Source organism: Polypterus senegalus, chromosome 9 (assembly GCF_016835505.1).
Source record: "Polypterus senegalus isolate Bchr_013 chromosome 9, ASM1683550v1, whole genome shotgun sequence".
In the NCBI taxonomy this organism is placed as follows: Eukaryota; Metazoa; Chordata; class Cladistia; order Polypteriformes; family Polypteridae; genus Polypterus; species Polypterus senegalus.
Window position 1 is genome coordinate 168,713,451 of NC_053162.1, and position 26,779 is coordinate 168,740,229.

Here is a 26,779-nt window from a genome sequence, read left to right on the forward strand (position 1 = left end):
AGTGAAAGGGGAAGCCAGGTGAGGCGACAGTAAGCTGTGTGGCATGTGTCTGATGAGCCCACCTTACATGTCCATATAGAAAAATCATCAGTCACTAATCAGGACCAAGGCTACCGGAAACACATGCTTGTGCTGAAACCAAGGTGTTGGCCTTAATGTTGTTTGTACAACCCCTATGCTGTTGTCTATAATGTCCTTTTGGGTTATATACTGCCTTGGATGTTACTTTTTAGTTGTTGTGAAGAATCTCTTGAGGTTGACTTGAGTTACACATCACCGTGCAGCTCAGAAAGAGCACACTGCTCAACAGAGCGAGCTTCTCTGGGGTGTTGTCCTTCCACAGGCACATGCCATTGACTTCACTAACAAACATCCTCATGCAACTGTGCATCAATCTGAAAAAGTGATACAAGGTCACTGATCTCGACCTGCACCTTCCCACCTGAGGTGGTTCAAAATCAAACCAGCTACCAAGAGGTTCTCTGTCTTTGCTATTTGCAGATTTAATACTTGCTCACATACAGTGGACAGTTCATTGTGAAGTTTTTAAGGCCACAATGAACAAAGTAAACTAAAAACTCAGTATGTATATACAGCAATGGTCACTTGGAAGTTAATTTTGGAGAAGTTGGTGAAGACAGAGGGTTTGGGGTCAGGACACTACAAAGTGCATATAAAAACAAGTCAATCTGATCAGTAAGTGCTGTTAATTACAGCATTTCAATATAAACTCCATTCAGATGGCCTTGAACCTCTGACCAGAATGGACTTTATCTTAAACAGTTTACCTTCTTCCACACCAGTGACAATTGAGGCAAAATTATCATCCATAAGGATCATGTCAGCTGCATTTTTGGCTGCATCAGAACCAGCAATCCCCATGGCGATGCCAATATTTGCTTTCTTTAGTGCAGGGGAGTCATTAACACCATCCCCGGTGACTGCAACAATGGCACCCTGAAAAGAAACAGAAAGCAAAATATTGACCTCAAAATGCCAGCCAATGAAAACAGAAATGGACTGTGAGGTTCTCACGAGAAAGAAAATCAATGCAGAATGGTCAGGAGGGGCAGATTTGGACCATTGAAGTATCTGGCCATAATCCCATCCATTGCCTATGCCCAGTTTGCCCAGATCAGGATGATGGAAGCTGGATCCCATCTTGGCAGCACCGGGCACCAGGCAGGACCAAACCCTGGACTGTGTGTCAGAAGTTAAGTAACTCAGTTCAGAAATATCAAGAGGATTTTGAGCCAGGCAGCTATGGAACACAAAAGGCAAGTGACTACATCCAGAAAATAAACAAGAGGATTTTGAGTCAGATTAGAGAAAAAATGAATGCAGTTTAACATACTACAAAGGCAAGTGAGCCCATGCAGAAAAAACAAGAGGATTTTGAATTGAGCTAGACAGAAGATGAATGTAGTTTTACATTCTACAAAAGCAAATGACTGTATCAGAAAAATTGATAGGATTTTGAATTGGGGTAGAGAAAGACAAGTGACCCCAGACAGAATAACCAAGAGGATTTTGAATTGGGGTAGAGAAAAACTGAATTTAGTTTAACATACTACAAAGGAAAGTGACTCCATACAGAAAATTCAAGAGGATTTTGAGGAAGTCTAGATATAAGAAGAATGTAGTCTAACATACTATAAATAAAAGTGATGGTCTAACTGAAGCTGCTTTGGTTTTCAGTGTCTATAATAGTTAAGCTCAGTAGTCTGTGTTCCATATTCACAAGAAATAACTACTAACATACCATTTTGTTAAGTCTATAAGTAAATAAAAAGTGATACCGAGCCACATGGTGGTGCAGAAGTTAGTACTCCTGCCTCAAAGCCTCATAAATTATTATTTCTATTATAGCACATGTTATATTTCAAATGCAGCTGAAAGTGTACTACTTTTATGACTACTATGATTATAATTATAATTACTATTGCTAGTAGTATAAGAAAAACAAACATCTTATTGCATCTCATCTCATTTCATCTTCTGAAACCACTTCTCCTGGTGAGGATCACAGTGGAATCAGGTCAAGCAGGTCAGCTCAGACTTCCTTGTCCTCATCTACAGATTCCATCTCTTCATGGAAACTCCCAGTCATTCTCAAACCAGCCCAAAAATATAATCCCTCCAGCCTGTTCTGGGTCTCCACCAATTGGAAGATGCCTGAAGCAGTTCCATGGGGCACTGCCCAGGGAGCATCTTTACAACATGCCCAAACTAATGAAAAACATCCATTTATTATTTTAGTAGCGAACTGAATAGGTGACAAGATAATAAAAATGGCTATCAAATAGTGGCAAGAGGAGCCATACCATACGCTGGCAGCCTTCGACAATGACGAGCTTCTGCTGAGGTGAAGTGCGAGCGAACACAATCTCCCCATGGTTCCTCAGGATCTCGTCGAGATCGCTATCCGTCATGTCTTTTAGCTGCATTCCGTTCACAACAGCTGCTCTGGCATCTCTGCAGGAGAAAAGCACAGTGGTGGTTATAACATCAACATACTGTAGGCGATCTGCAGGATCAGCAAAGTGGACTAAATCCTGTCCATGTAAAAGATAAGATGAAAACCGGCTTCATATCTCACAGGCTTTGTGATTATGAGCCCACACTTCATCTGGCACCCTTCCCACACCCAGTGGACAGAGTTTGACAGAGTGCACTCACTTCTTGTTCACTTGAGAAATAGGAATGTTCAAGCGCCTGGCAATTTCATCCACTGTCTCGCTGCCTTCTGAAATGATGCCAACACTCTTTGCAATTGCCTGGGCAGTAATGGGATGGTCTCCAGTCACCATAATCACCTGTCATAAGAGAATTATAAAATGTGCAAAGACAGACAGAAGCACAAGAAAGAAAAGAATAGAATATAACAATAGAATAAGAAGAAACCACAATAACACAAAACACACACACCACTGCCGAGCGAGTTCAGTTTTAGGTGACATTCTCGATCTGGTTTAGGTCCACATTAAACTTTTGCCTTACACAGTAATGTAGGGGTTGGAGCCGAATCTGAATATGGTATTCGTATAAGCACAAATAATTGGATTTTTATGAATATTTATCACATACAAATTTTTTGCCCTTTATTTGTATTTGGAAAAAATAACGTGACATCAAATCGGCACTTTCTGTGTCACCCTGCTTGTGCTAAAGCTGCAATCCCTGCTGACATGAGCACGCGGCGAAGCTCCGCTTTCGCTTTGAGTTATACATTGTACTTTGCAACGTCACTTTCAATATTTTTTGGACATGCAATATGTGACGTGAATTTTGACTGGCAGTGTAACAGGTTAGTTCACCTACATGCTGGCTCCACAGTCACCATTTGTGTCACACGGCTGCAAATAGAGTGGTAATTTATATGTATACTTGTATCTATTTAATTTCTTTTTTGACCGGGAGGATATTAACATATATGGTTATACGTGTTTGTTGCTAGGTATAACTCAATAAAGTGTATTTAAATAAAAAAAATCTTTATAATTATTGTATTTTATTCAAGAACACCGTAACAACCAAATATAAGGCATGCAAAATTGAAAAAAGTAAACTCATGGGCCATTTATTCTCACTCCTTAAAAAATACAAAATGAACTGAACATGAATGAGTTCAAAACAGAAATAGTGGACTATGAACGTGAATGGATTCATTTTAATCTGTGTGAACTGAACTTTGAGCTCGTTCTTCTGAGGCGTGAACTTGCACAACACTGTGTTCCAAGAGCACTGATGAAGCAAAAGTGTCATACAGGATCAGCGGCTGCGCCTACCAGATGATGGGTTTGTAGGGTAGGATATAATCAATGTATAGTTTTCAATTGTGTCTACTGGTGGTCAGGATCTTTTGAAGAATTTTTTAATGTTCACAATGACCAACTCTTGGCGAGAACACCAAGCCAATTAAAAACAGCAGGAAGAGCTTTGAGAGATGCTTTGATAGGTAGAAGGGATATCGTCTTGTATTTTGATGAGTGGGACGAGGCCAAAGAGAAAAGAAGATGGGTGGAAAAGGGATGAGGTTAATGGGACTCCGCACGACAGCTAAAGCAAAAAGAAGAAAGAACTGAAAGGAACTGCATATCTGAACTCAAGTGATTGGAATGTCTTGATTCTACCATCAACAGACACATCGCAGAGTGTGCGAACAGCAACATGGGATGGCTGGCAATATTCAAAGCAGCTTTATGGAAGAGCTGATTGAGGCTATGCCATCGCAGAGATACGCCCAAAAGCTTCTCAACATGACGTCAGACATGGACAGTGTAAGAAATGATGGGATGAAATGTGGTGGCCTTTGCTTTAATCTTATTGGAAATAAATGGATTGGCAGAAAGGGAGTAGGGAGCAGTACAACTGATTTCAGATGGAAGTCACAGTGGTGGATATGTGGGTGAATGGAGCCAAATCCAGATTGGTCTGATGGTGAATGCCACATGATACACTTCTACAGTAGGCCAGAAAGAGAGACCCCCTCCATCTGATCTTGATCGCATCAATGTTGCGTGTCTGACTAAGGGAGAACATTACTTAATTTAGGTGTTGTAAACTGAGCTGGGAGATATTTCAGGTAAGGATGACAGAGGTGATCAGGTATGGTTGCTATATTCAATGATTATGGTGCTAGACAATGGCGTTTATTGTATGTTGATTAGCACGTGCAAGCAAGAATTTCTCTGTACTCAGTACATGTGATAATAAGGACCCTCCCAACCTATGAAAAGACATGTGGAGCCATTAGACCATCTAGAAGGTGCAATGCAGCAACTACCAGGCTTATCTGTGAATATGAGACACCATTTACCAAGCGATTGGGCTTCCTTCTTTTAAGCAGAACAAAGTATGGAAGCCTGGCACCAGCAGCCATTTTAAGTCTCCAAAATCTGAAGGCCCTGGTGAACATCCATTGTATAAGACCCGTTACATCTCCTGTCATATGATGGGAACATCAATGGCAACAGCCCTGTCTCTTGGGTTAGGGTAACTGGGTGGCTGCTCTGGCTCTATGACTAGAGTGGGGATGCTAGGGTGGTCTACAAACCAATGTGAGAGAGTTGATGTGTCTAAAATCATTTCTCCACAAGGCTTGTTTAGTCCTTTAGGAATAGTTTGATTACTTGTGAAATTTTGGCCTTATTGTGAGTCATTTAAAGGTTGCTCCATTCTGAACATTTTATTTGTATTGCTACTGTTTACATACAGTTATGCTGGAAAGTTTGTGAACCCTTTAGAATTTTCTATATTTCTGCATACATATGATCTAAAACATCATCCGATTTTCACTCAAGTCCTAAAAGTAGATAAAGAGAAACCAGTTAAACAAATAAGACAAAAATATTATACTTGGTCATTTATTTATTGAGGAAAATGATTGAATATTACATATTTGTGAGTGGCAAAAGTATGTGAACCTCTAGGATTAGCAGTTAGTTTGAAGGTGAAATTCCAGTCAGGAGTTTTCAATCAATAGGATGCCAATCAAGTGTGAGTGGGCACCCTGTGTTATTTAAAGAACAGCATCTATCAAAGTCTGCTCTTCACAACACATGTTTGTGGAAGTGTATCATGGCACGAACAAAGGAGATTTCTGAGGACCTCAGAATAAGAGTTGTTGATGCTCATCAGGCTGGAAAAGGTTACAAAACCATCTCTAAAGAGTTTGGACTCCACCAATCCACAGTCAGACAGATTGTGTACAAATGGAGGAAATTCAAGACCATTGTTACCCTCCTAAGGAATGGTCGTCCAACAAATATCACTCCAAGAACAAGGCGTGTCATAGTCGGCGAGGTCACAAAGGACCCCAGGGTAACTTCTAAGCAACTAAAGGCCTCTCTTACATTGGCTAATGTTCATGTTTATTAGTCCACCATCAAGAGAACACTGAACAACAATGGTGTGCATGGCAGGGTTGCAAGGAGAAAGCCACTGCTCTCCAAAAAACATTGCTGCTCGTCTGCAGTTTGCTAAAGATCACGTGGACAAACCAGAAGGCTATTGGAAGAATGTTTTGTGGACGGATGAGACCAAAATAGAACTTTTTGGTTTTAATGAAATACGTTATGTCTGGAGAAAGGAAAACACAGCATTCCAGCATAAGAACCTTATCCCATCTGTGAAACATGGTGGTGGTAGTATCATGGTTTGGGCCTGTTTTGCTGCATCTGGGCCAGGACGGCTTGCCTTCATTGATGGAACAATGAATTCTGAATTATATCAGAGAATTCTAAAGGAAAATGTCAGGACATCTGTCCATGAACTGAATCTCAAGAGAAGGTGGGTCATGCAGCAAGACAACGACCCTAAGCACACAAGTCGTTCTACCAAAGAATGGTTAAAGAAGAATAAAGTTAATGTTTTGGAATGGCCAAGTCAAAGTCCTGACCTTAATCCAATCGAAATGTTGTGGAAGGACTTGAAGCGAGCAGTTCATGTGAGGAAACCCACCAACATCCCAGAGTTGAAGCTGTTCTGTACGGAGGAATGGGCTAAAACTCCTCCAAGCCGGTGTGCAGGAATGATTAGAAGTTACCAGAAACGTTTAGTTGCAGTTATTGGGGGGTCACACCAGATAATGAAAGCAAAGGTTCACATACTTTTGCCACTCACAAATATGTACTATTCGATCATTTTCCTTAATAAATAAATGACCAAGTATAATATTTTTGTCTCATTTGTTTAACTGGTTTCTCTTTATCTACTTTTAGGACTTGAGTGAAAATCGGATGATGTTTTAGGTCATATTTATGCAGAAATACAGAAAATTCTAAAGGGTTCACAAACTTTCAAGCACAACTGTACTCTTGTGTGCAGTTCTTCATGTGATTTGAAACAATGAAAACAATTAAACAGAGAACATTCTAGTGCTAAGGTGGAGCTCCAAAAACATTCTAGTAGTAAATGGAAGTTTCCAAGACATTCTAGAATTAAGCAGAAATTCAAAGAACATTGTAGTAGTGAATGGTGCTTTCCAAAACATTGAGTAAAAATTTCAAGAACATTTTGGTAAGTAGAAGTTTCCAGAACATTCTAGCATTGAGTAACAATTTCAAGAACATTTTAGTAGTAAGTGGAAGTTCCCAGAACATTCCAGTACTGAATAAAAATTTCATGAACATCCTAGTAGTGAATGAAAGTTTCCAGAACATTCAAGCATTGAATAGAAATTTCAATAACATGCTAGTAGTAAGTGGATGTTTTTAGAACATTCTAGCATTAGGGAGGAGGTTCAAGAACATTCTAGTAGTAAATTATGATTTCTATTTTAGCCCTTTTTGATGTCAAAGTCTCAGTAGAAACAAAGGAAAAGATGGTGCAAAGCCTACAGTTGCCACCATTACCAGACCTTCGCCAGCATCGCCAGCTGTCAAATGAATGTGAACATGTGAAGTTGGAGGACCTGGTAACAATAAAGAACAACATCCTTCTATGAAGTCCTTACAGAGAAAAACAAAGAAAGGTCTCAAATGTTTCTCAATAAATCACTAGATTTGATTTCATACTGACTGGCCTTTCCAGCAGCTCCGTGTTTATGTGAATTTCCCTTTGGGATTAATAAAGTATCTATCTATCTATCTATCTATCTATCTACCTATCTACCTATTATATACTATAGTGCCTTTCACATCTATCTATCTATCTATCTATCTGTCTATCTATCTATCTATCTATCATATAGTGCCTTTCACATCTATCTATCTATCTATCTATCTATCTATCTGTCTATCTATCTATCATATAGTGCCTTTCACATCTATCTATCTATCTATCTATCTATCTATCTATCTATCTATCTATCTATCTATCTATCTATCTATCATATAGTGCCTTTCACGTCTATCTATCTATCTATTATACACTATAGTGCCTTTCATATCTGTCTGTTATATAGTTTGGCTTGTGCCTCCTCCAGACCGCGAGGGGGCGTCCGTCCTGGTTCTATTGGGAGCCACGGGTCGAGGGCATGGAAGCCCTACCCTGTAGGGGCCCGTGGTTGCCGCCAGGCGGCGCCCCGATGCCGGTTGATCCCATGCAGTCGCCGGCCGGAGCTGGAGCCCGGCCGGGCGCCTGGAGGGCGAGAGGAGGGCTTGTGCCTCCTCCACACGCAGGCGTCCGTCCTGGTTCTGTTGGGGGCCACGGGTTGAGGGCATGGAAGCCCTTCCCTGTAGGGGCCCGTGGTCACCGCCAGGCGGCGCTCCGATGCCGGTTTATCCCGCACGGTCCGCGGCTGGGGCTGGAGCCCGGCGGGGCGCTTGGAGGACAAGAGGAGGCGAGTGCCTCCTCCAGACAGAGTGGGGGCGTCCGTCCTGGTTAGGCAAGGGGCCTCGGGTACAGGGCTTTGAAGCCCAGCCCTGTAGGAACCCGTGGCCACCGCCAGGCGGCGCCCCGGTGCCTAATTATTCCGGGAGCCCGGCACTTCCGCCACACCAGGAAGTGCCGGAAGACTTTGTGTGGCGCCCGGAGAGCTGCCAGGAAGGCAGCCGACACTTCCGCCACGCTGGGGCGTGGCCAAGGAACAGATGGCGGAAGCACCTGGGGCTCATCCGGGAGCCTTATTTAAGGGGCCGCCTCCCTCCAGTCAGTGGTGGAAGTCGGGAGGAAGCAGGCGGAACTGGAGAGAGAGGGCGGAGGCGCCAGGAAGGCACAAAAGACTGTGGGCCTGGATTTGGGGAGATCGGTGCGAGAAGGCACTGGGGGTGCACGTGAGCACAAACTTTGTAAATAATATTGTAAATAAATGGTGTGTGGTGACAATATGATGTCCGTCTGTCTGTGCCGGGGCCAGGTTTCACAAGTGTATTTCATTTCTATCTTTCTATCTATCTATCTATCTGTTATATAGTTTCTTTCATCGATCTATCTATCTATCTATCTCTCTATCTGTCATATAGTGCCTTTCATATCTATCTGTCTAGAAGAATGGCTCAAAGAATGTTGTGAACTGTTTGCAACAAATGATGGTATTGAAAGAGGAATAAATCTCATCGAAAAGTACAGTTTGACATACTGACAAAGGACGAGGAACAGAAACAGTTTATTCTTCAAATGGTAACAATTCCAGCTTCACTGCAGAAAGTGCTAATGTTGTAGAGCTACAAGTGGGGAGCAGTTGTCTGCCGTTCAGCTCAGATGACTTCCTGGACCAGTACAAATATGAATGAGGTGGCAGAGCTCACGTGAAATCCAAATGAAACTACACACACGGCACGCACTTGGACTGAGTAAATGAAAACAGCAAAACCTCAAGTTTAGAATTAAATAGCTTCAAAAAGACACAGAAAGGTCGTCGCCTGTATTCAAGTGAAGTGGGCCCTGTTTGAACTGGTTTGAGCACACACCAGCGAGGACGAACACAAGCTACTGGTTTGAGCACACACCAGCGAGGACGAACACAAGCTACTGGTTTGAGCACACACCAGCGAGGACGAACACAAGCTACTGGGCCATTTGTTCACTTAAAGGTAGGCACAGTAATTTATGCCAGGAGAAAATCATTCACAAGACATTGTGCTATTGTCGTCATTGTCACCCCCCCACTGTGGAGGACTGCACTCGATTTGAAAAAGCTGAATGCAGAGAGTCCTGGTGCAGAAAGAACAGGTGTGTATGTCAAAATTGGATTTGATTTTTGTTTCTGACCTGCCAATGGCTGTCACTAACGCTCCTAATGGAGGTGTAGTGTACACTTCATGTAGTGTTGTGTGTATCGTCTGCCCATTCTGTCCATATTTTTGTGGTTTGCCCTTTTCGATTCTAAACTTGTGGTGTTGCCGGATTAAATTATCATTTATCAGCTATCCCGAGCAGTGGGCGGTGGTGAAGCTCCCACTTTTTTAATATTTCAATCTCAATGGCCTATGGCAAGTCGAATTAGTCAAGTCAGTCATCTTCCAACCCGCTATATCCCAACTACAGGGTCATGGGAGTCTGCTGGAGCCAATCCCAGCCAACACAGGGCACAAGGCAGGAAACAAACGTGGGCAAGGTGCCAGCCCACTGCAGGGTACGCACACACACTAGGGACAATTTAGGATCGCCAATGCACCTAACCTGCATGTCTTTGGACTGTGGGAGGAAACCCACGCAGTCACAGGGAGAATGGAAGCAAACCCATGTCTCCATACTGCGAGGCAGCAGAGCTACCACTGTGCCACTGTGCCGCCTCAAGTCGAATTAACATTTAGAGATAACTCAAAATGAATTTCACATATCTTAACATGCAATTTATGTTTTAAGGTATCTCCAGATCATTTCCAGATATCTCAAACTACGTTCCTTTACATTTTAAGATACTGTATTTGCAATACATTTAGAGATGGCACTGCCATCATTTGCATGCTACTGACTTGGCAAAAAAAAAAAACTATGCATCACTAACCACTGCACTGCCTTGCCTTCCTTGGCCCTTTCCTTTTTGCAGTACACTCTTGATAGGACGAAGATGACAAACAGCTTGGTACGTGCCACCTACCTTGATCCCGGCACTGCGGCATTTGCTGACGGCATCAGGCACCGTGGACCGAGGTGGATCAATCATGGACAGGAGGCCAGCAAAGCAGAGGTTGCTGGTTGGGAAGTTCATGCTCTCGACGTCAAAGGGGTACGAGTCGGGAAACTCATCCTCAGGAAGCAACAGGTGGCAGAAACCTGGAGGAAGAAATTGGAACAGGAAAACTGTTGAAACAATGCCTGACATGGTGGTGTGTGTGAAGAGGTCTGCTGGGTCATAGAGAAGTGACTCTGCTTTACGTTACACAAATTTAGAGCGTGGGGATTGTATTGGACCGATTCACGTGATGCCATGCAGCACCGTTATGAGAAATCAGTGCCTTCAAAGCATCCTGAGGAAGCTAAAGATGGCGAGGTGTCTTCTTCATCAGCATGTCACGTGGGTGAAACAGATTTCACTCACAGAGGTGTGGCCAGTCAGCCAAAACAGCAGGCATCAGCTTTTCAGCCAATTTAAAATGAATACTGCAGGACGGGCTGTACCCCCTTGACACCAGGCAGAATTACCAAGAACACGTTCTCCCATTCCTCCAAGCTCCATGTAGGCTGTCTGGAAGGTCTCCTTAAAGCTGTCATCCAGCGGCACCTCCTTGCCATTTAACATGACGGTAGAACAGCGGTCCAGGATTCGCTCTGGAGCCCCTTTCATCACCAGAAGAAAGCGCTTGTCGTGAGGGTCATCTGTTTCATGTATGGAAAGCTACGGAGCAAAGAAAGAAAATGGATAAAACAGAGGGCTCCATGTACTGAGATTTACACAGACCTGTGCAGATCTTGGGATATAAAGCTGAAAGATAAAATTGCCATTTTGAATTTGAAGACACTATATTTAAATAAATAAATAAATGTTTTAAATGTTTTGTCACACACATGTGCCTGGGAGATAACGTGTAGGCTTGTCAACTTGTAATTCCACCCGAGCCAGGGGATGGCGCTGCCTTGTCTCGTCTCCTAACCTCTGCACATCTGGCGGCATATGACATCACTTCCAGTCCTGAACCTGCCCCTTCCGCCTCACTGCCTTTATAACCAGCGGCACTGCCATCTTCCCCCAGTTTAATGATAGACCTGCATCCGTGAAGACGTTACTCATAAAACACATTAAAACCTGTGCTGATTATACAGTGGAACCACGGTTTAAGAGTAACTTGGTTTACGAGTGTTTTGCAAGACGAGCAAAAATTTTTAATAAATTTTGACTTGATAAACGAGCGATGTCTTGCAATACGAGTAGTATGGATACACTTTGTCTGCTGAGCGTCATGGGATCACAACTGAGCTGATGGTGGTTCTCTCTCTCTCTCTTCTTATCTCGCTCGCTCATCGCGTCTTTTTCTCTCTCTCCTTATCTCGCTCGCTCGCCCAGTGCGTCTTTTTCTCTCTCTCTCTCCTATTCTTGCTCGCCCAGCGCTTCTCTCCATTTAGAGCGCTTCTCTCTCTCTTCTTATCTCGCTCGCCCAGCGCCTCTCTCTGTTTACTACAGCATTGTGACTGTGTGTGTGCGCTGTGAAGTGCGAGTCCTCATCTTGCTCCCCAAAACACGAAGCTGAGTCTCAGTACTTTAACATCAGCTGAATAAACACCGGTTTATTCAGTTTGAAACAGCAACAGCGCTGTTATTTATTGCAGCGGGATCTTTATAATGTTCCTTGATCTTTTTGGATGCGCTTATACGGCGAACTGCTACAGCGCTGGGAGACTGCGATTGCTTTGGGACACTCTTCAGCGTGTCGTCCCGTTGGGTGGAATTCCACATGAGTTTAGAAACTCACACCAGCCATGATTCTTTTTAAAGGTAAATTGCAGGTTAATTTGTATTATGTATTTTACTTTATATTTTGTATTAATCCTTTTTATATGAATAGTTTTGGGTTGTGGAACGAATCATCTGAATTTCCATTATTTCTTATGGGGAAATTCGCTTTGATATACGAGTGTTTTGGATTGCGAGCACGTTTCCGGAACGAATTATGCTCGCAAACCGAGGTTCCACTGTATTTGCTCTTTGATATACCGGGTTTGCCTGAGTGTGCCCCCCCAAACCCTTATCATTTTTTGGTGTTTCATTTGACACAAAGTTTGGTTCAAATGAACTGTGATGAACTACACTGTGGTGTCCAATAATTTATGACCCAAATACATTTGTGCCTTCTCTCGTTTTCGTTTCTCTGACTACATCTATGACGTCATTCTTTCTTCTAATTTATGGTACTCGTAGTTTAAAAATGATCAGAAGGTGTACAACTTAATAGCTAAAGAAGAGTAGACAACAAGAGATGGCACAGATAAAGGAGGAGGATCAAAGCTGTTAGGCAGAGCCATCCAGCATATCTTCTTATATAATACTCCAGCGTTTCTCAACCTTTAAGTATTTGTGACCCGAGTTTTCATAACCGTTTTAATCGCGTCCCCCCTAACATTTTTTTGAAGTGTAGATGCATATTTTATTATACCTACTTAACTTTTATCAACATTTATCTAACTCTATATTTATTGTTCTAGTATCAGAATGTAGTTTAAGTTAATTTGTTTTGGCTTCAACAGATGTTTCTTTTCAGATTTTTGATTCTTGTTTTCTTTTTTTCACTTCTTCATGCCCCCCTTTTTTATTACTTCGCGCCCCCCTAAGGGGGGCCCACAGGTTAAGAACCACTGTATTACTCTATACTGTGGCTATCCGTTTGTCTGTCCAGGATTTTAAATTAAAATGATCTTAGCACAAGACGGCAACAAAACAAAGTGCAAAGAAAGTGAAGGGGTCTGAATACATTCAGAAGACAAAGTATAAATCTTTCTATATAATACCACGGCTCTCCGTTTGTCTGTCCAGGATTTTAAATCGCCTGTAGCGGAGTGGTGGTTCTGAGGCTAAGGATCTGCACTGGTATCCTGAAGGTTGCCGGTTTGAATCCTTGTCACTGCCAAAAGAGATCCTACTCTGCTGGGCCCTTGAGCAAGGCCCTTAACCTGCAATTGCTCCAGGGGCGCTGTGCAATGGCTGACCCTGCGCTCTGACCCCAAGGGGCATGTGAAAACTAACAAATTCCTAATACAAGAAATTATATAAGCTCGCAAACCATTGACCTGAAATTTGGTACACATATATTCTATGTGACGCCTACTATCCACTTTCGGCTTGATAATTGACCTCCAAGGTTAGTCCACTTTTTATTTTATTGTAGAATCAACTCTCGCCAGTGGCCAGCAGGGCGGCACAGGCGTACGGGTGCCATTCTCATTCCCTACCACATTCCCTGTCACGTCCCCTACCTCTTCATATCTTAAATCATTCTTGAGGCAGATTGGTGACTTAATTGCCAGCTTAAGTGAAAAATTAAAGAAAACATACTAAGTAATTGCAACATAAACATGGACTTAATCAGTTTTAACGTGGAAAGGCACCGATGAAAGAAGAGGAGAAGCGGGCTGCAAGGGTGGAGGAAAGAAGATCTGCTCAGGAAGCAGCAAGCGCATCAACCTCTGAGCAAACGAATGATAAACGTACAGAGAAAGAGGAGGAAAACTAGGAATGATCAAGTAAAGTGTATTCACTGCATGTTATCGTACAGTGCACCATTACTGGTTATATCATAATATCATAAGGTCTGGAGTTCCACCTGGATTAATGAGATAAACAAAGGGCTGTCTGAGTGACTCAAAAAAAGAAAAAGTGATTTCAGAGGCAGAGAGGCGTCAGATAAAGAGACGTGTGTCAGTCGTAGGTGTAGGTTACATCCAGGGGCACAGTGAAGGTGATTCAGCCTTTATGTGTCCAGATTATTCTCATTGACCAAGGTGGCCTTAGGTTTACATTACATCTAAGGTTATATATCCCATGTGTTGTTCTCACCGTAGCTAGTGAGTCCCGAGGTGGAGTAATGAGAGGCATCTCTCCTAATCAATGCTTATGTGGATTGGGTCTAACTTTGTGGAGGTGAAGTTTGGAGTGCGAGTGCAGAGCAATCCAATAGCTAACTTGGTGAGTTCCATTCATCGCATTATAATAAAGCAATGCTATGTGGGCAAACACAGTTCATATTTTAGAGCAAAACAAGATCATGAAGCCAAGCTGACATCTGGGAAACTCTCTGCATCTTTACATGCTTACTAAAATGATACTGAAGCACCAAAATACACCAAACTGAGAGACTACAGGAAGCAACCTCAGAAAAGGATTTTGGGGTTATGTTGGCACATCGTCTAAGCAATGTGCAGAAGCAAATTGAAAGGAAAATAAAACATTAGGTTATATCATGAAGACCATTGAATAGAAACTAAGGAACGTTACACTAAGGTTATCTAAGGCACTTGAGAGACCCCATCTGGAGTCCCGTGTGCAGTTCTGGTCATCACACAGCAAGAAAGACAAAGCAGCTCTTGAATCAGAGGAGGACAACCAGGAGCATCATGGGACTTAAAGACATGGCCTACTGTGACAGATTCAGGTCAGGATTAAACCTGCTTAGTCTGTGCAGAGGAGACTCCGTGGGGACCTCATCTAGGGCTACGTAATTCTCAAACACATTGATAAAGCAGCTCCAGCAGAGCTCTTTGAACTTAACACTGAATCACAAACTCGAAGACAGAAGTGGAAATTACGGGTAAGTGCATTTAGGACAGAAGTCAGGAAGAACCTCTTTATGCAAAGAATTGTGAGAATCTGAAACAAACTGCTGAGACATGGAGATGAAACAAAGGCCTTGACAACCTTTAAGAAATATTGGGAGATATCGGGACAGCTTAGCTATTAGCCAAACAAATGAGTGGCAAATAGACTGAATGGCATCCTGTGATTTGTCAAATGTATTCTGCTGTTATGAGCGCTTTTATTAAAAAGTGTAAGACAGAGTTTACATAAGGTGAAAAACAAATATATAAAACAGAAAGAAACTACTACCCAGCATCTCACTGGACCAAAAACATACTCATACTGGCCTGCTTACTCACCGCTGTCTCCCTCTGCGTCTGTCACTGCCCTCTTTGCCTTCATCTCCAATCACTACATCTGCCATTGGCAGCAGAAGGTTCTAAAGTCCCCTATGAAGTTCAGGTCCAACCCAGCCCTGGGACTACTTCTGATGGCCACCAGGGCAAACTGCAGTTTGGTGACAGCAACTGACCTGGTGCTTTTTTATTCAAATTTTACATTAACTTGGGACTGGCTGACATATCTTAGCAGCACACCTGTTTGAGGCATCCCCTCTAACATTTCATCTATTAGACTAAGAAATACTGTTAAATGGAGTCTCCCTTGAAAATCTTGACGATGCCAGATAAACATGTAATGAAATGTGGGCTCTGAGTATTCACAATGGCAATGCCAGTCAGCCTCTTCACTCTCTACTCCATATGTAGATAAGGCACAATATGATAGATAGATAGATAGATTTAAAAGGCACTACAGTATACACTCACCTAAAGGATTATTAGGAACACCATACTAATACGGTGTTTGACCCCCTTTCGCCTTCAGAACTGCCTTAATTCTACGTGGCATTGATTCAACAAGGTGCTGAAAGCATTCTTTAGAAATGTTGGCCCATATTGATAGGATAGCATCTTGCAGTTGATGGAGATTTGTGGGATGCACATCCAGGGCACGAAGCTCCCGTTCCACCACATCCCAAAGATGCTCTATTGGGTTGAGATCTGGTGACTGTGGGGGCCATTTTAGTACAGTGAACTCATTGTCATGTTCAAGAAACCAATTTGAAATGATTCGAGCTTTGTGACACGGTGCATTATCCTGCTGGAAGTAGCCATCAGAGGATGGGTACATGGTGGTCATGAAGGGATGGACATGGTCAGAAACAATGCTCAGGTAGCCCGTGGCATTTAAACGATGCCCAATTTGCACTAAGGGGCCTAAAGTGTGCCAAGAAAACATCCCCCACACCATTACACCACCACCACCAGCCTGCACAGTGGTAACAAGGCATGATGGATCCATGTTCTCATTCTGTTTACGCCAAATTCTGACTCTACCATTTGAATATCTCAACAGAAATCGAGACTCACCAGACCAGGCAACATTTTTGCAGTCTTCAACTGTCCAATTTTGGTGAGCTCGTGCAAATTGTAGCCTCTTTTTCCTATTTGTAGTGGAGATGAGTGGTACCCTGTGGGGTCTTCTGCTGTTGTAGCCCATCCGCCTCAAGGTTGTGCGTGTTGTGGCTTCACAAATGCTTTGCTGCATACCTCGGTTGTAACGAGTGGTTATTTCAGTCAAAGTTGCTCTTCTATCAGCTTGAATCAGTCGGCCCATTCTCCTCTGACCTCTAGCATCAACAAGGCATTTTTGCCCACAGGACTGACGCATACTGGATGTTTTTCCCTTTTCACACCATTCTTTGTAAACCCTAGAAATGGTTGTGCATGAAAATCCCAGTAACTGAGCAGATTGTGAAATACTCAGACCGGCCCGTCTGGCACCAACAACCATGCCACGCTCAAAATTGCTTAAATCACCTTTCTTTCCCATTCTGACATTCAGTTTGGAGATCAGGAGATTGTCTTGACCAGGACCACACCCCTAAATGCATTGAAGCAACTGCCATGTGATTGGTTGATTAGATAATTGCATTAATGAGAAATTGAACAGGTGTTCCTAATAATCCAATAGGTGAGTGTATAATAGATAAATACATAGAGACAGAGGTGAAAGGCACTATATAATAGAAAGATAGAGAGAGAGAGAGAAATTAAAGGCACTATATAATAGATAGATAGCCAGGTGGAGCCCTCCCTGTAGCATGCAGGTGCCCCGAATGCCAGCAGGGCATCATGAACATTAGAATGTTCATTCACAGCCCTGCTGGATACCATGGGGGCCGCTAGAGGACGTTGTAGGGAGGAACAAAGAGTATTTGTCTTACACCCCGGAAGTACGTCCGAGTCACATGGACAAGAGGAATGACGTGCTTCCGGGTTGAAGAAGAAGGACTTTTTATATGACCCAGAAGTGTTCCTAGTCACGTGGACAGAGAGAGCGAAACAATTCCGGGTCAAGGACTATAAAGGATTGTGAGAAATCCTCAGACGACAAGCTGAGCTGTGTGGAAGGGTGGCAATGTGTCTGAGATTAGGAGGATTGGTTTATTGTGCATTATTGAATTATTGTATGAGTATTGTGGAGAAGAGGGTGCTTTGTGCACTTTATACTAATAAAAAGTCATTATTTTGGACTTTTATCTGGAATCTGGCGTATTTTCCGAGGGTTCAAGAGGACGAGAGTGCCCTCTATCTGTCACAATAGATAGATAGATAGATAGATAGATAGACACTTTATAATAGACTTTCCCCACAACAAGACTAATCCATGGACATAAGGGAGATAATAAAGGTCCAGTGGGATGTTGGGTCCCAGAATGTTGGGTTCTACCTGAAACTTGTTGGTTGAGTTGAAGGGGATTTCACAGACTTTCTTGTTTTTCTCTCTGTATGCCATCACGTTTCCATAGACGACCTCAGAGAATTTGAGGAGGGCCGTCTCAGAAGCATCTCCCATTACGGCTCTCTGTAAGACCGAGACAGAAGAACAGACAGTGACAGTTTGAAAAGCAGGAGCAATATGGGCTGTGGTCCCATTGACGTGTCTTACGTGGACGCCCTGTTAAAGTCAAATAGCCTGATCCCTCTTTCCTTTACATCCCACCCAAGAACAGGTTCATATGACTATTGTTGTCTATTGGAAAATCGCCTTCCACTTCCCAACCTCAATTAGCTCAACCGTCTGATCTCCCAGTAGTCCAAACAAATACAAATACTCTGAGTCAACTATGCCATCAGGTAGAGGCCGACCTTAACTCTTTGCTATGAATGTGAGATCAGTGGAACTAACAATGGGATTACCTGAAGTACTTGAACTGACCTTCATAATGGGGACATCCTCTTGCTTGGCAAGGAATTCGGCCCGATTACAGAGGGCCACAATCCGGGACAGGTGTTTCCATGTGACTGAGCTTTGATCGAAGCTTTGATCTAGAAATACAACAGAAGGAGAAGACACCACTTGTATCATTCTGGTTTATCTCTTTCGATGAGTACCTTCATTGGATTGATCTCTTTAGAAACTTTCAAGCTGCCAGTCTAAACAGCAAATAAACCATTAAAAAGTTCCCTGGGCTGAAGATGCCTACTCTTTTGATCTTCACTGGTGTCTGCTGACACGATCTCATTGTCAAACCACAAGTGAGCCACCGTCATTCGGTTCTGGGTGAGGGTTCCTGTTTTGTCGGAGCAGATGATGGAGGTCGAGCCCAGGGTCTCCACAGCTTCCAGATTTTTCACCAGGCAGTTCTTTTTTGCCATTCGCTTGGCTGTCAAGGACAGACTGACCTGAAAGAAGACAAGCACCAGGTCACCAAGGAGAACCCCTTTCACTCCTTTCAATATCAAAGCATTCTTTACTAATGTTCACTATCAAGAACAGAATTACAAACACACAGGTGACCATAGGTACATTGGTGTCACACGTACTGACATGTACACATCAGACGAAGAGGAACTGGCACACAGTGTATATGTGCTTGTGGGCTGTAATCAGCCATGTTCTGACTCTTCTCTTTATTTCATTTTGGTTTGTCTTTACGTTTTTTTAAACCCCTCATTCTGAATCTAACACCAGTTTTGGGATCACAGTCTGATTTTTGGTGTTTTTGACTGTTTTGGTTATTGGCCATGCAGTCATCAGGACATCATCATATTGAGAGAGATGTGTGTGTGTATGTCCTCATAGGTGGTGGGCCACCGGTAATGACATGATGAGTTATAAGGTCGCCATTTCAGCATTTCCTCATTCAAGGCTACACTTCATGTCAGCTCTTAGATGTTGCTATTGGGCACATAATACTGGGACAATTTCAGCTTGTCGTTCGGGATAGTCGATTTCAATTCCAGGGCCATTAAAAAGTCTAAAGTTCTGAGCCAGCGCGGTGACACTAAGTGTGAGGATGATCTAACTTCATCCCATGTCCATTGACGTCACTCTAAACATGAATATTAACATCACGACACACCCATTAATATTAATCGTCAATGATCAGAAGTTGAATGAATATACTGAGTAAAGGACCAAGAGCAGCACGACAGAGTTGGAGACAGGGTAAGAGTTAGGAATTAAGATGCTGGTGGGCTGGTTGAAGCTTTCACTTGAGGCTGGAAAGGAACAGAAATATAAGATGGCCTAGACAAGACATAAAAGACATCCATTAAAATAAATATCCAGGAGGTAAGGAGTCCAGAATGAGCTTGGTCTGGATTAAGTGGGTTAGAAAATGACATGAAATACTTCTTTTGTTGCTTATTGATTCATTTATTTATGCCAGTGATGCCACAGGCAACACCAAATATGGCTCAAAATGTAAACTGTCACTTTCACTAACTAACGTTGAGAGGGTGGGCTCTAATGAGTACTGTTGTTTGGTTGGTGAATCATCAGTAGGGTCGCCCATCAATCACTGGCTGTCAAGTGCTACTTTTAGAGGTACACACTACACGTCAGACGCAGTTTCTCCGGAGGAGCAATGGATTCAGGACTTGTTGAATTAAAGCAGCTGCTTGGCGTGGTCATTCTGGACAACACTTCATTGTAACTCGTGTCGACCACCGACTAGCACAGCCATAACTTTGAGTTGTGTTTTGCCTGCTTTGGGAGCCATTTATGAGTGTGTGTGTGTCTAAATGTATCCAGCAGGGCAAGAGTTTTGCCAGAGATTGCAGCCTTTACTAAAGCAACAATATACATACATAAAGATTGTGGCGGATGGCCGGGGTCCATGCCCGGCCGGGATGCCCCTTCGCTATATGTTCAGGGGGAGCAGCCATGGACTGAGCAATAGCTCCCCCTGGATGCTAGATGGAAGCCAAGGGGTTAATGCGGTGCCCCAGTTTCCCACAGGACCCCATGGGAATTGGAGTTGGGTGCAGCCCTTTTAGGTCCCGCAGGCGCTGCCAGGGGGTGCTGCAGCTGGGACTCCTAAGCCCTTATAGGCAGCGTATTCGCCACACCTGAAAGTGCAGCCAGAACTTGGCAGTCAACCACCATGGAGCACTTCCGGGTGGACTATAAAAGGGGCCAGCAGCCACCACTCAATGGCCAGAGGAGGGCAGAGCTTGGAGGAGGAGGAGGAGGAGGGGTGGTGCTGGTGCAAAAAATGAGCGTTTTGTGCTTGTGTGTGTACTTGTGGGACTGTGTTGTGCCTGTGGGGATCACGAGGAACACATGCTCCACAGGTGAAGAAAAATAAAAGCTCTTTGTTTGTACAAGTGCCTAAGGTGTGAGTCTGTGTAGGGTCAGGCACCTATATAGCGCCTTCTTTGTGAATTGTGACATTTCCTTAAAAAGTGCAGCAAAAAAGTATTTGACGTCCAGGGGTGCATTAACCCCCAAGTATGTGGTGATTTAAGGGTTAATCTGTGGTGAACATCTGCAGTGAAACAATACTGTGTGAGGTGTTGTTTAAAAAGTAAAATAAGTGTATTGTGTTCTGGAGTGCCATTCATCCATTCATTTTCCAACCTGCTATATCCTAACACAGGGTGACGGGGGTCTGCTGGAGCCTTTCTCAGTCAACACAGGGTTCGAAGCAGGAGTAAATCCCGGGCAGGGTGCCAGCCCACCACAGGTCACACACACACACCAAGCACACACTAGGGACAATTTAGAATCGCCAATGCACCTAACCTGCATGTCTTTGGACTGTGGAAGGAAACCGGAGCACGAGAGGAAACCTATGCAGACACAGGGAGAACATGAAAAATCCACGCACGGAGGACCCGGGAGGCGAACCCAGGTCTCCTTACTGCGAGGCAGCAGAGCTACCACTATGTCACCATGCCGCCCTGTTCTGGAGTGCCATCCATCCATCCATTATCCAACCTGCTATATCCTAACTACAGGGTCACGTGGGTCTGCTGGAGCCAATCCCAGTCAACACAGGGTGCAAGGCAGGAAACAAAGCCCGGGCAGGGCACCAGCCCACTGCAGGTTCTGGAGTGCCAGATCTTCAATTTTTTTTAATAACAGATGCCTATATTTGTGTTATATTTTGCTCAGACAAACAAGATGAACTAAACTAACAGGGGCAATTAACATCAAATTATCTTCTCTTCCTGAATTGTACCTGTAGTCTGTCACCTTTAAACATCTGTGCAAATGAAGCAGAAGACTAGGAAGTGGCTGTGATGCCTCAAACCATTTTAACACCAGCAAAACCAAGGAGCTGGTGGTGGATTTTAGGAGGCCCAGGCCCCTCATGGACCCCTCGATCATCAGAGGTGACTGTGTGCAGAGGGTGCAGAACTATAAATACCTGGGAGTGCAGCTGGATGACAAATTGGACTGGACTGCCAATACTGATGCTCTATGTAAGAAAGGTCAGAGGAGATTATACTTTCTGAGAAGGTTGGCATCCTTCAACATCTGCAGTAAGATGCTGCAGATGTTCTACTAGACGGTTGTGGCGAGTGCCCTCTTCTACGCGGTGGTGTGCTGGGGTGGCAGCATAAAGTTGAAAGACGCCTCACGCCTGGACAAACTTGTTAAGAAGGCAGGCTGTATTGTAGGATTAAAGTTGGACAGTTTAACATCTGTGGCAGAGCGACGGGCACTAAGCAAACTCCTGTCAATCATGAAGAATCCACTGAACAGTGTCATCTCCAGGCAGAGGAGTAGCTTCAGTGACAGACTTTTGTCACCATCCTGCTCCACTGACATACTGAGGAGATCGTTCCTCCCCCACACTATACGACTCTTCAATTCCACCCGGGGGAGTAAATGCTAACATTAATTAAAGTTATTGTCTGCTTTTTTTTTTTTTTTCATTTTTATTACTATTTAATTTAATATTGTTTCTTTGTATCAGTATACTGCTGCTGGATTGTGTGAATTTCCCCTTGGGATTAATAAAGTATCTATCTATCTATCTATCTATCTATCTATCTATGCCTTTCACATCTATCTATCTATCTATCTATCTATCTATCTATCTATCTATCTATCTATCTATCATATAGTGCCTTTCACTATCTATCTATCTATCTATCTATCTATCTATCTATCTATCTATCTATCTATCTATCTATCTATCTATCTATCTATCTATCTATCTATCTATCTATCTATCTATCTATCTATCTATCTATCTATCTATCTATCTATCGATTATTGTATCACAGATCAGACACTCTGAGCAAAGTCATCCATCATATGGTCAGCCAACTTATCACTTGGAAACAGAGATCGCCAAGCCTCATGTCACAAAGCTGCACTTGAAAATTTAATATAAATATGGCTTGTCTGATGGACCTAAAGGAAGAAGAAACAGCGAGGACAAAAAGGACAGTAAAGGGCAAAGGCAACATCAGAAGTGGGGACTGAGATACATGCGACCATTTCATCTGAACGTCAGCAAAACATCTTATGGATAACACAGATCGATCACTATGTCAAAAGCCGCCCTAGGGCAACATCCAATCCTTGACATTTTCCGTAAGTTATTTTTAAAGACTTTATCCAGACTCCTACTATCAGTTTTATTTTCTATCACACCTTGTTATATTTGTCCCAATACAGAATCCAAAAATCGTTTTCAAAAAACAGAGCAGAGGTTCAAAATATCCAGAAGGCATGAAATGTAATATCAAAGCACGAAAATACACAAGAAACACTCCACGCTGTAGTGCATTTGTAATGAACCTCCAGAAACTGTGGAAGGCCCTCCTACTATAGATAGGGAAGGGGGCCGTTCTGGATGGTGATTGGCAGGTTGGACCGCCCCTTGGAGAACCACCCACAAAACACAAGGGGCATAACCTAGGCCATCTCCACTAATAATAAAGAAACACAAAGAAAAATGTACATCTAGATATCTCTCTATATATAAAATCCAATGTCTGTCTGTCTTTCTGTCTGTCGGCTTTTCAGGAGAGATCTACTTCACGGATTTAGATCGGGTTTTTTTCTAGAATTTGCTTGAACATTCTGGTGGATTTTGCAACTTTTCTCATTGTGCTAAGTACCATAGTTTACCTACAGAAGCGATTCATTCGTGCAAATCCGAGACAGAGGCTGTTGGCCGAGGGGAATGGGAAGCGTGACGTCAGGAGAGGGGGGCCGGGCAGGACCCTCCTCACTCATGAGCCAGTCTCCGTTTGAGTTGCTCTACCTCTGCTTTTTGCTGTGTATTTTGCCTCCGCTTAGCTAGCGATACCTGTTTCTTTATTGATCTTTAAAGTTTGTCCTGTTCTACTACTACGCGGGCGGAGCTGCGGGGGACAGGTAGTATAATATATAAAAGCCAACGTCTGTCTGTATGTCTGTCTGCTTTTCACGAGAGAACTACTTAATGGATTTAGTTCAGTTTTTTTTCCATAATTTGCTTGAACATTCCTGTTGATTTTGTGATTTCTCTCATCTCACAGAAGTTTCATAGTTCGCTTGCGGTTCCAATTTATTTGTGCAAATCTGAAAGAGACAAAGCAGGCCGAGGGGAGGGGGAAGCGGGTAGGGCCCTCCTCACTCACACGCCAGCCTCAGGGCATATGTTACCTCCGCTTGGTTACTTAACAGATTTAAATTAGGCTTTTTTCTATAATTTGCTTGAACATTCCGGTTGATTTTGTGACTTCTCTCATCGTGCTAAGTATCATAGTTCTCGTGCAGGGCCAAGAGAAGAGGAAGCGTGACATTAGGAGTGGGGAGCCGGGCAGGACCCTCCTTCATTGTTGTGCCAGTCTCCGTTCGAATCACTCTACCTCTGCGTTTTGCAGTGTACTTTGCCTCCGCTTTGCTAGAGATACCTGTTTGTTTATTGATCTTTAAAGTTTGTCCTGTTTTACTGCCGCGGGGATGGGTAGTATAATATATAAAATTCAACGTCTGTCTGTCTGTCTGTCCACTTTTCACGAGAGAACTAATTAATGGATTTAGTTTGAGTTTTTTTCCATAATTTGCTTGAACATTCTGGTTGATTTTGTGTCTTCTCTCATCGCACTGAGTATCATAGTTTGCTTGCGGTTCCGATTTATTTGTGCAAATCTGAGAGAGACGCAGCAGGCCGAGGGGAGGGGGAAGCGGGCAGGGCCCTCCTCACTCACACGCCAGCCTCAGGGCGTATGTTACCTCCGCTTAGTTACTTAACGGAGTTAAATCAGGCTTTTTTCTATAATTTGCTTGAACATTCTGGTTGATTTTGTGACTTCTCTCATCGTGCTAAGTATCATAGTTCTCGTGCAGGGCCAAGGGAAGGGGAAGCATTATGTCAGGAGTGGCGAGCTCCACAAGACCCTCCTCATTGATGTGCCAGTCTCCGTTCGAGTCGCTCTACTTCTCACCACGTTTTGCTGTGTACTTTGCCTCCACTTTGCTAGCATTACCTGTTTGTTTATTGATCTTTAAAGTTTGTCCTGTTTTACTGCTAAGCGGGCGGAGCTGCGGGGATGGGTAGCATAATATATAAAATCCAACGTCTGTCTATCTGTCCGCTTTTCATGAGAGAACTACTTAACGGATTTAGATTGGGTTTTTTACTAGAATTTGCTTGAACATTCCGGTTGATTTTGCGACTTCTCTCATCACGCTGAGTATCATAGTTCGCTTGCTGAACCGATTTATTTGCGCGAGTCCGACAGAGTGACTATGGACCGAAGGGAGGATATCGATGCTTGAATGGAACATTGCAGGGCGACTGAGAATTAGGCTTTCACCTGAGACGTGTATGTGTTTCTGTCTTAAGTCTTAAGTCTTAAGGTGCCAGAGTACACCACCTTAGTAACGGACTTGGCAAATCCCACAGAACCCATGATTATACACAAGGCAAAGCCTTTATTACTGAAATAATGAAAGCAGGATACTTTACTTTTACTCGTATTTAAGAGGTATTTTTTAACCTACATATTTCGTATTTCAGAAAAAGTAAAAAAGAAGTACTTTCCCTCAGTTATCATTTCTGGCTGCTTACTTATAACCCTGCTGTTGCGTCTGAATTCGGATGAAGTGCAGTTGTTTCCTAAGTGAAGGGTAACATTTCTAAGAACTATTGTGCTCATTTTAAGGTGTCCCAATCTGGATCATCATGTAGCTCTGTAGATATAAGCCATGGAAGTCCCTAGCACAGGGTCCCAAGTGTCTCCCAGAGAACAAAAGGCAGAAGCTCTGATGCGAGTAGTACAGTCCATCCGTTGACCCCTATCAATTACGAACAACAACCCGACTTGTAGAAATGACTTACTGTGACTGTGGCGATTAGACCCTCTGGCACGTTAGCTACAATGATACCAATGAGAAAGACAATGGCATCCATTATTTTGTAGCCCATGCCAAGAGAGATAACGAAGAAGATGACCCCGACGGAGCAAGCAAAACCTCCGACGATGTGCACGAAATGTTCAATTTCAACGGCGATAGGTGTCTTCTCGTCGCCCACTCCAGAGGCCAGACATGCAATCCTGCCGATGATCGTCTGGTCACCGGTACTGATCACAAGGCCTGTGGCTGTTCCTGTCAAGGATGATATGGGTGAACAAGGAATTACCTATCAGTGTCTCGGGAGCAATACAGGAGGTGGCTACGACAACAGGTCTATGCATATTAATCATCTACTTCACCAGGAGTAGACACTTGTGACCATTAAAAGGAAAGTAGAGGATGGCACAGAAAAGAGAGAGAACTAACCTTCGAGGCAGGTCGTGGAGTAGAAGCCGATGTTCTTTGTTTCCAGGGGGTTTTCGTGAGTGAGTTCCGGAGAACGGCTCTGGGGTTCAGATTCTCCTGTCAGGCTGGAGTTGTCGACCTTTGAGGGGAAAAAAATCATGTCACTTGACTGATCCGCCATTGAAGCAAGAGCCACCACAGACGTTGATCATTTGTTCACCTTGCAACCCTGGGCAGAAATGACCCGCACATCTGCTGGTATCCGGTCGCCACCTTTGATTTCCACCAGGTCTCCCACAACGAGCTCACTGGCCAGAATCTGTTTCTTCTCTCCATCTCTCCAGACCAAGGCTTGCTGTAGGAAGAGCACACAAAAGGGGTTTGTGCATTAAGGGCTTTGGTTGGTAGGGATGGGGGGGGGCGACTATAATGGGATTAAAAAAAATGCTCCAAAATTAAAATACACAAATGAGAAATGAACCAAGATAAGGAGTGCAGAAAGCAGGGTCATCACTAGCTTCAGCACTTACTGCGGGCTTAGCCCCCAAACCGATAAAGCATTCGCTCTGTCGATGAGCATTTTCACAATGCCGAAATGGAAGG

At 43.4% G+C, this 26,779-nt stretch overlaps 1 protein-coding gene across 1 annotated transcript in view; it reads right to left on the reverse strand.

Annotated features, from left to right (window-relative positions):
* Positions 1-26,779, reverse strand: part of LOC120535954 (potassium-transporting ATPase alpha chain 2-like) — a 39,400-nt gene that overhangs the window by 5,528 nt on the left and 7,093 nt on the right. Inside the window, exons 3-13 of the mRNA XM_039764187.1 lie at positions 26,397-26,531; positions 26,198-26,315; positions 25,755-26,023; positions 18,663-18,861; positions 18,395-18,504; positions 17,906-18,040; positions 11,032-11,224; positions 10,487-10,662; positions 2,680-2,816; positions 2,325-2,475; positions 789-957 (exon numbers count right to left, since the gene is read on the reverse strand). Coding sequence (XP_039620121.1) covers positions 789-957; positions 2,325-2,475; positions 2,680-2,816; positions 10,487-10,662; positions 11,032-11,224; positions 17,906-18,040; positions 18,395-18,504; positions 18,663-18,861; positions 25,755-26,023; positions 26,198-26,315; positions 26,397-26,531 — 1,792 coding nt within the window. The remainder of the gene's footprint in view (positions 1-788; positions 958-2,324; positions 2,476-2,679; positions 2,817-10,486; positions 10,663-11,031; positions 11,225-17,905; positions 18,041-18,394; positions 18,505-18,662; positions 18,862-25,754; positions 26,024-26,197; positions 26,316-26,396; positions 26,532-26,779) is intronic.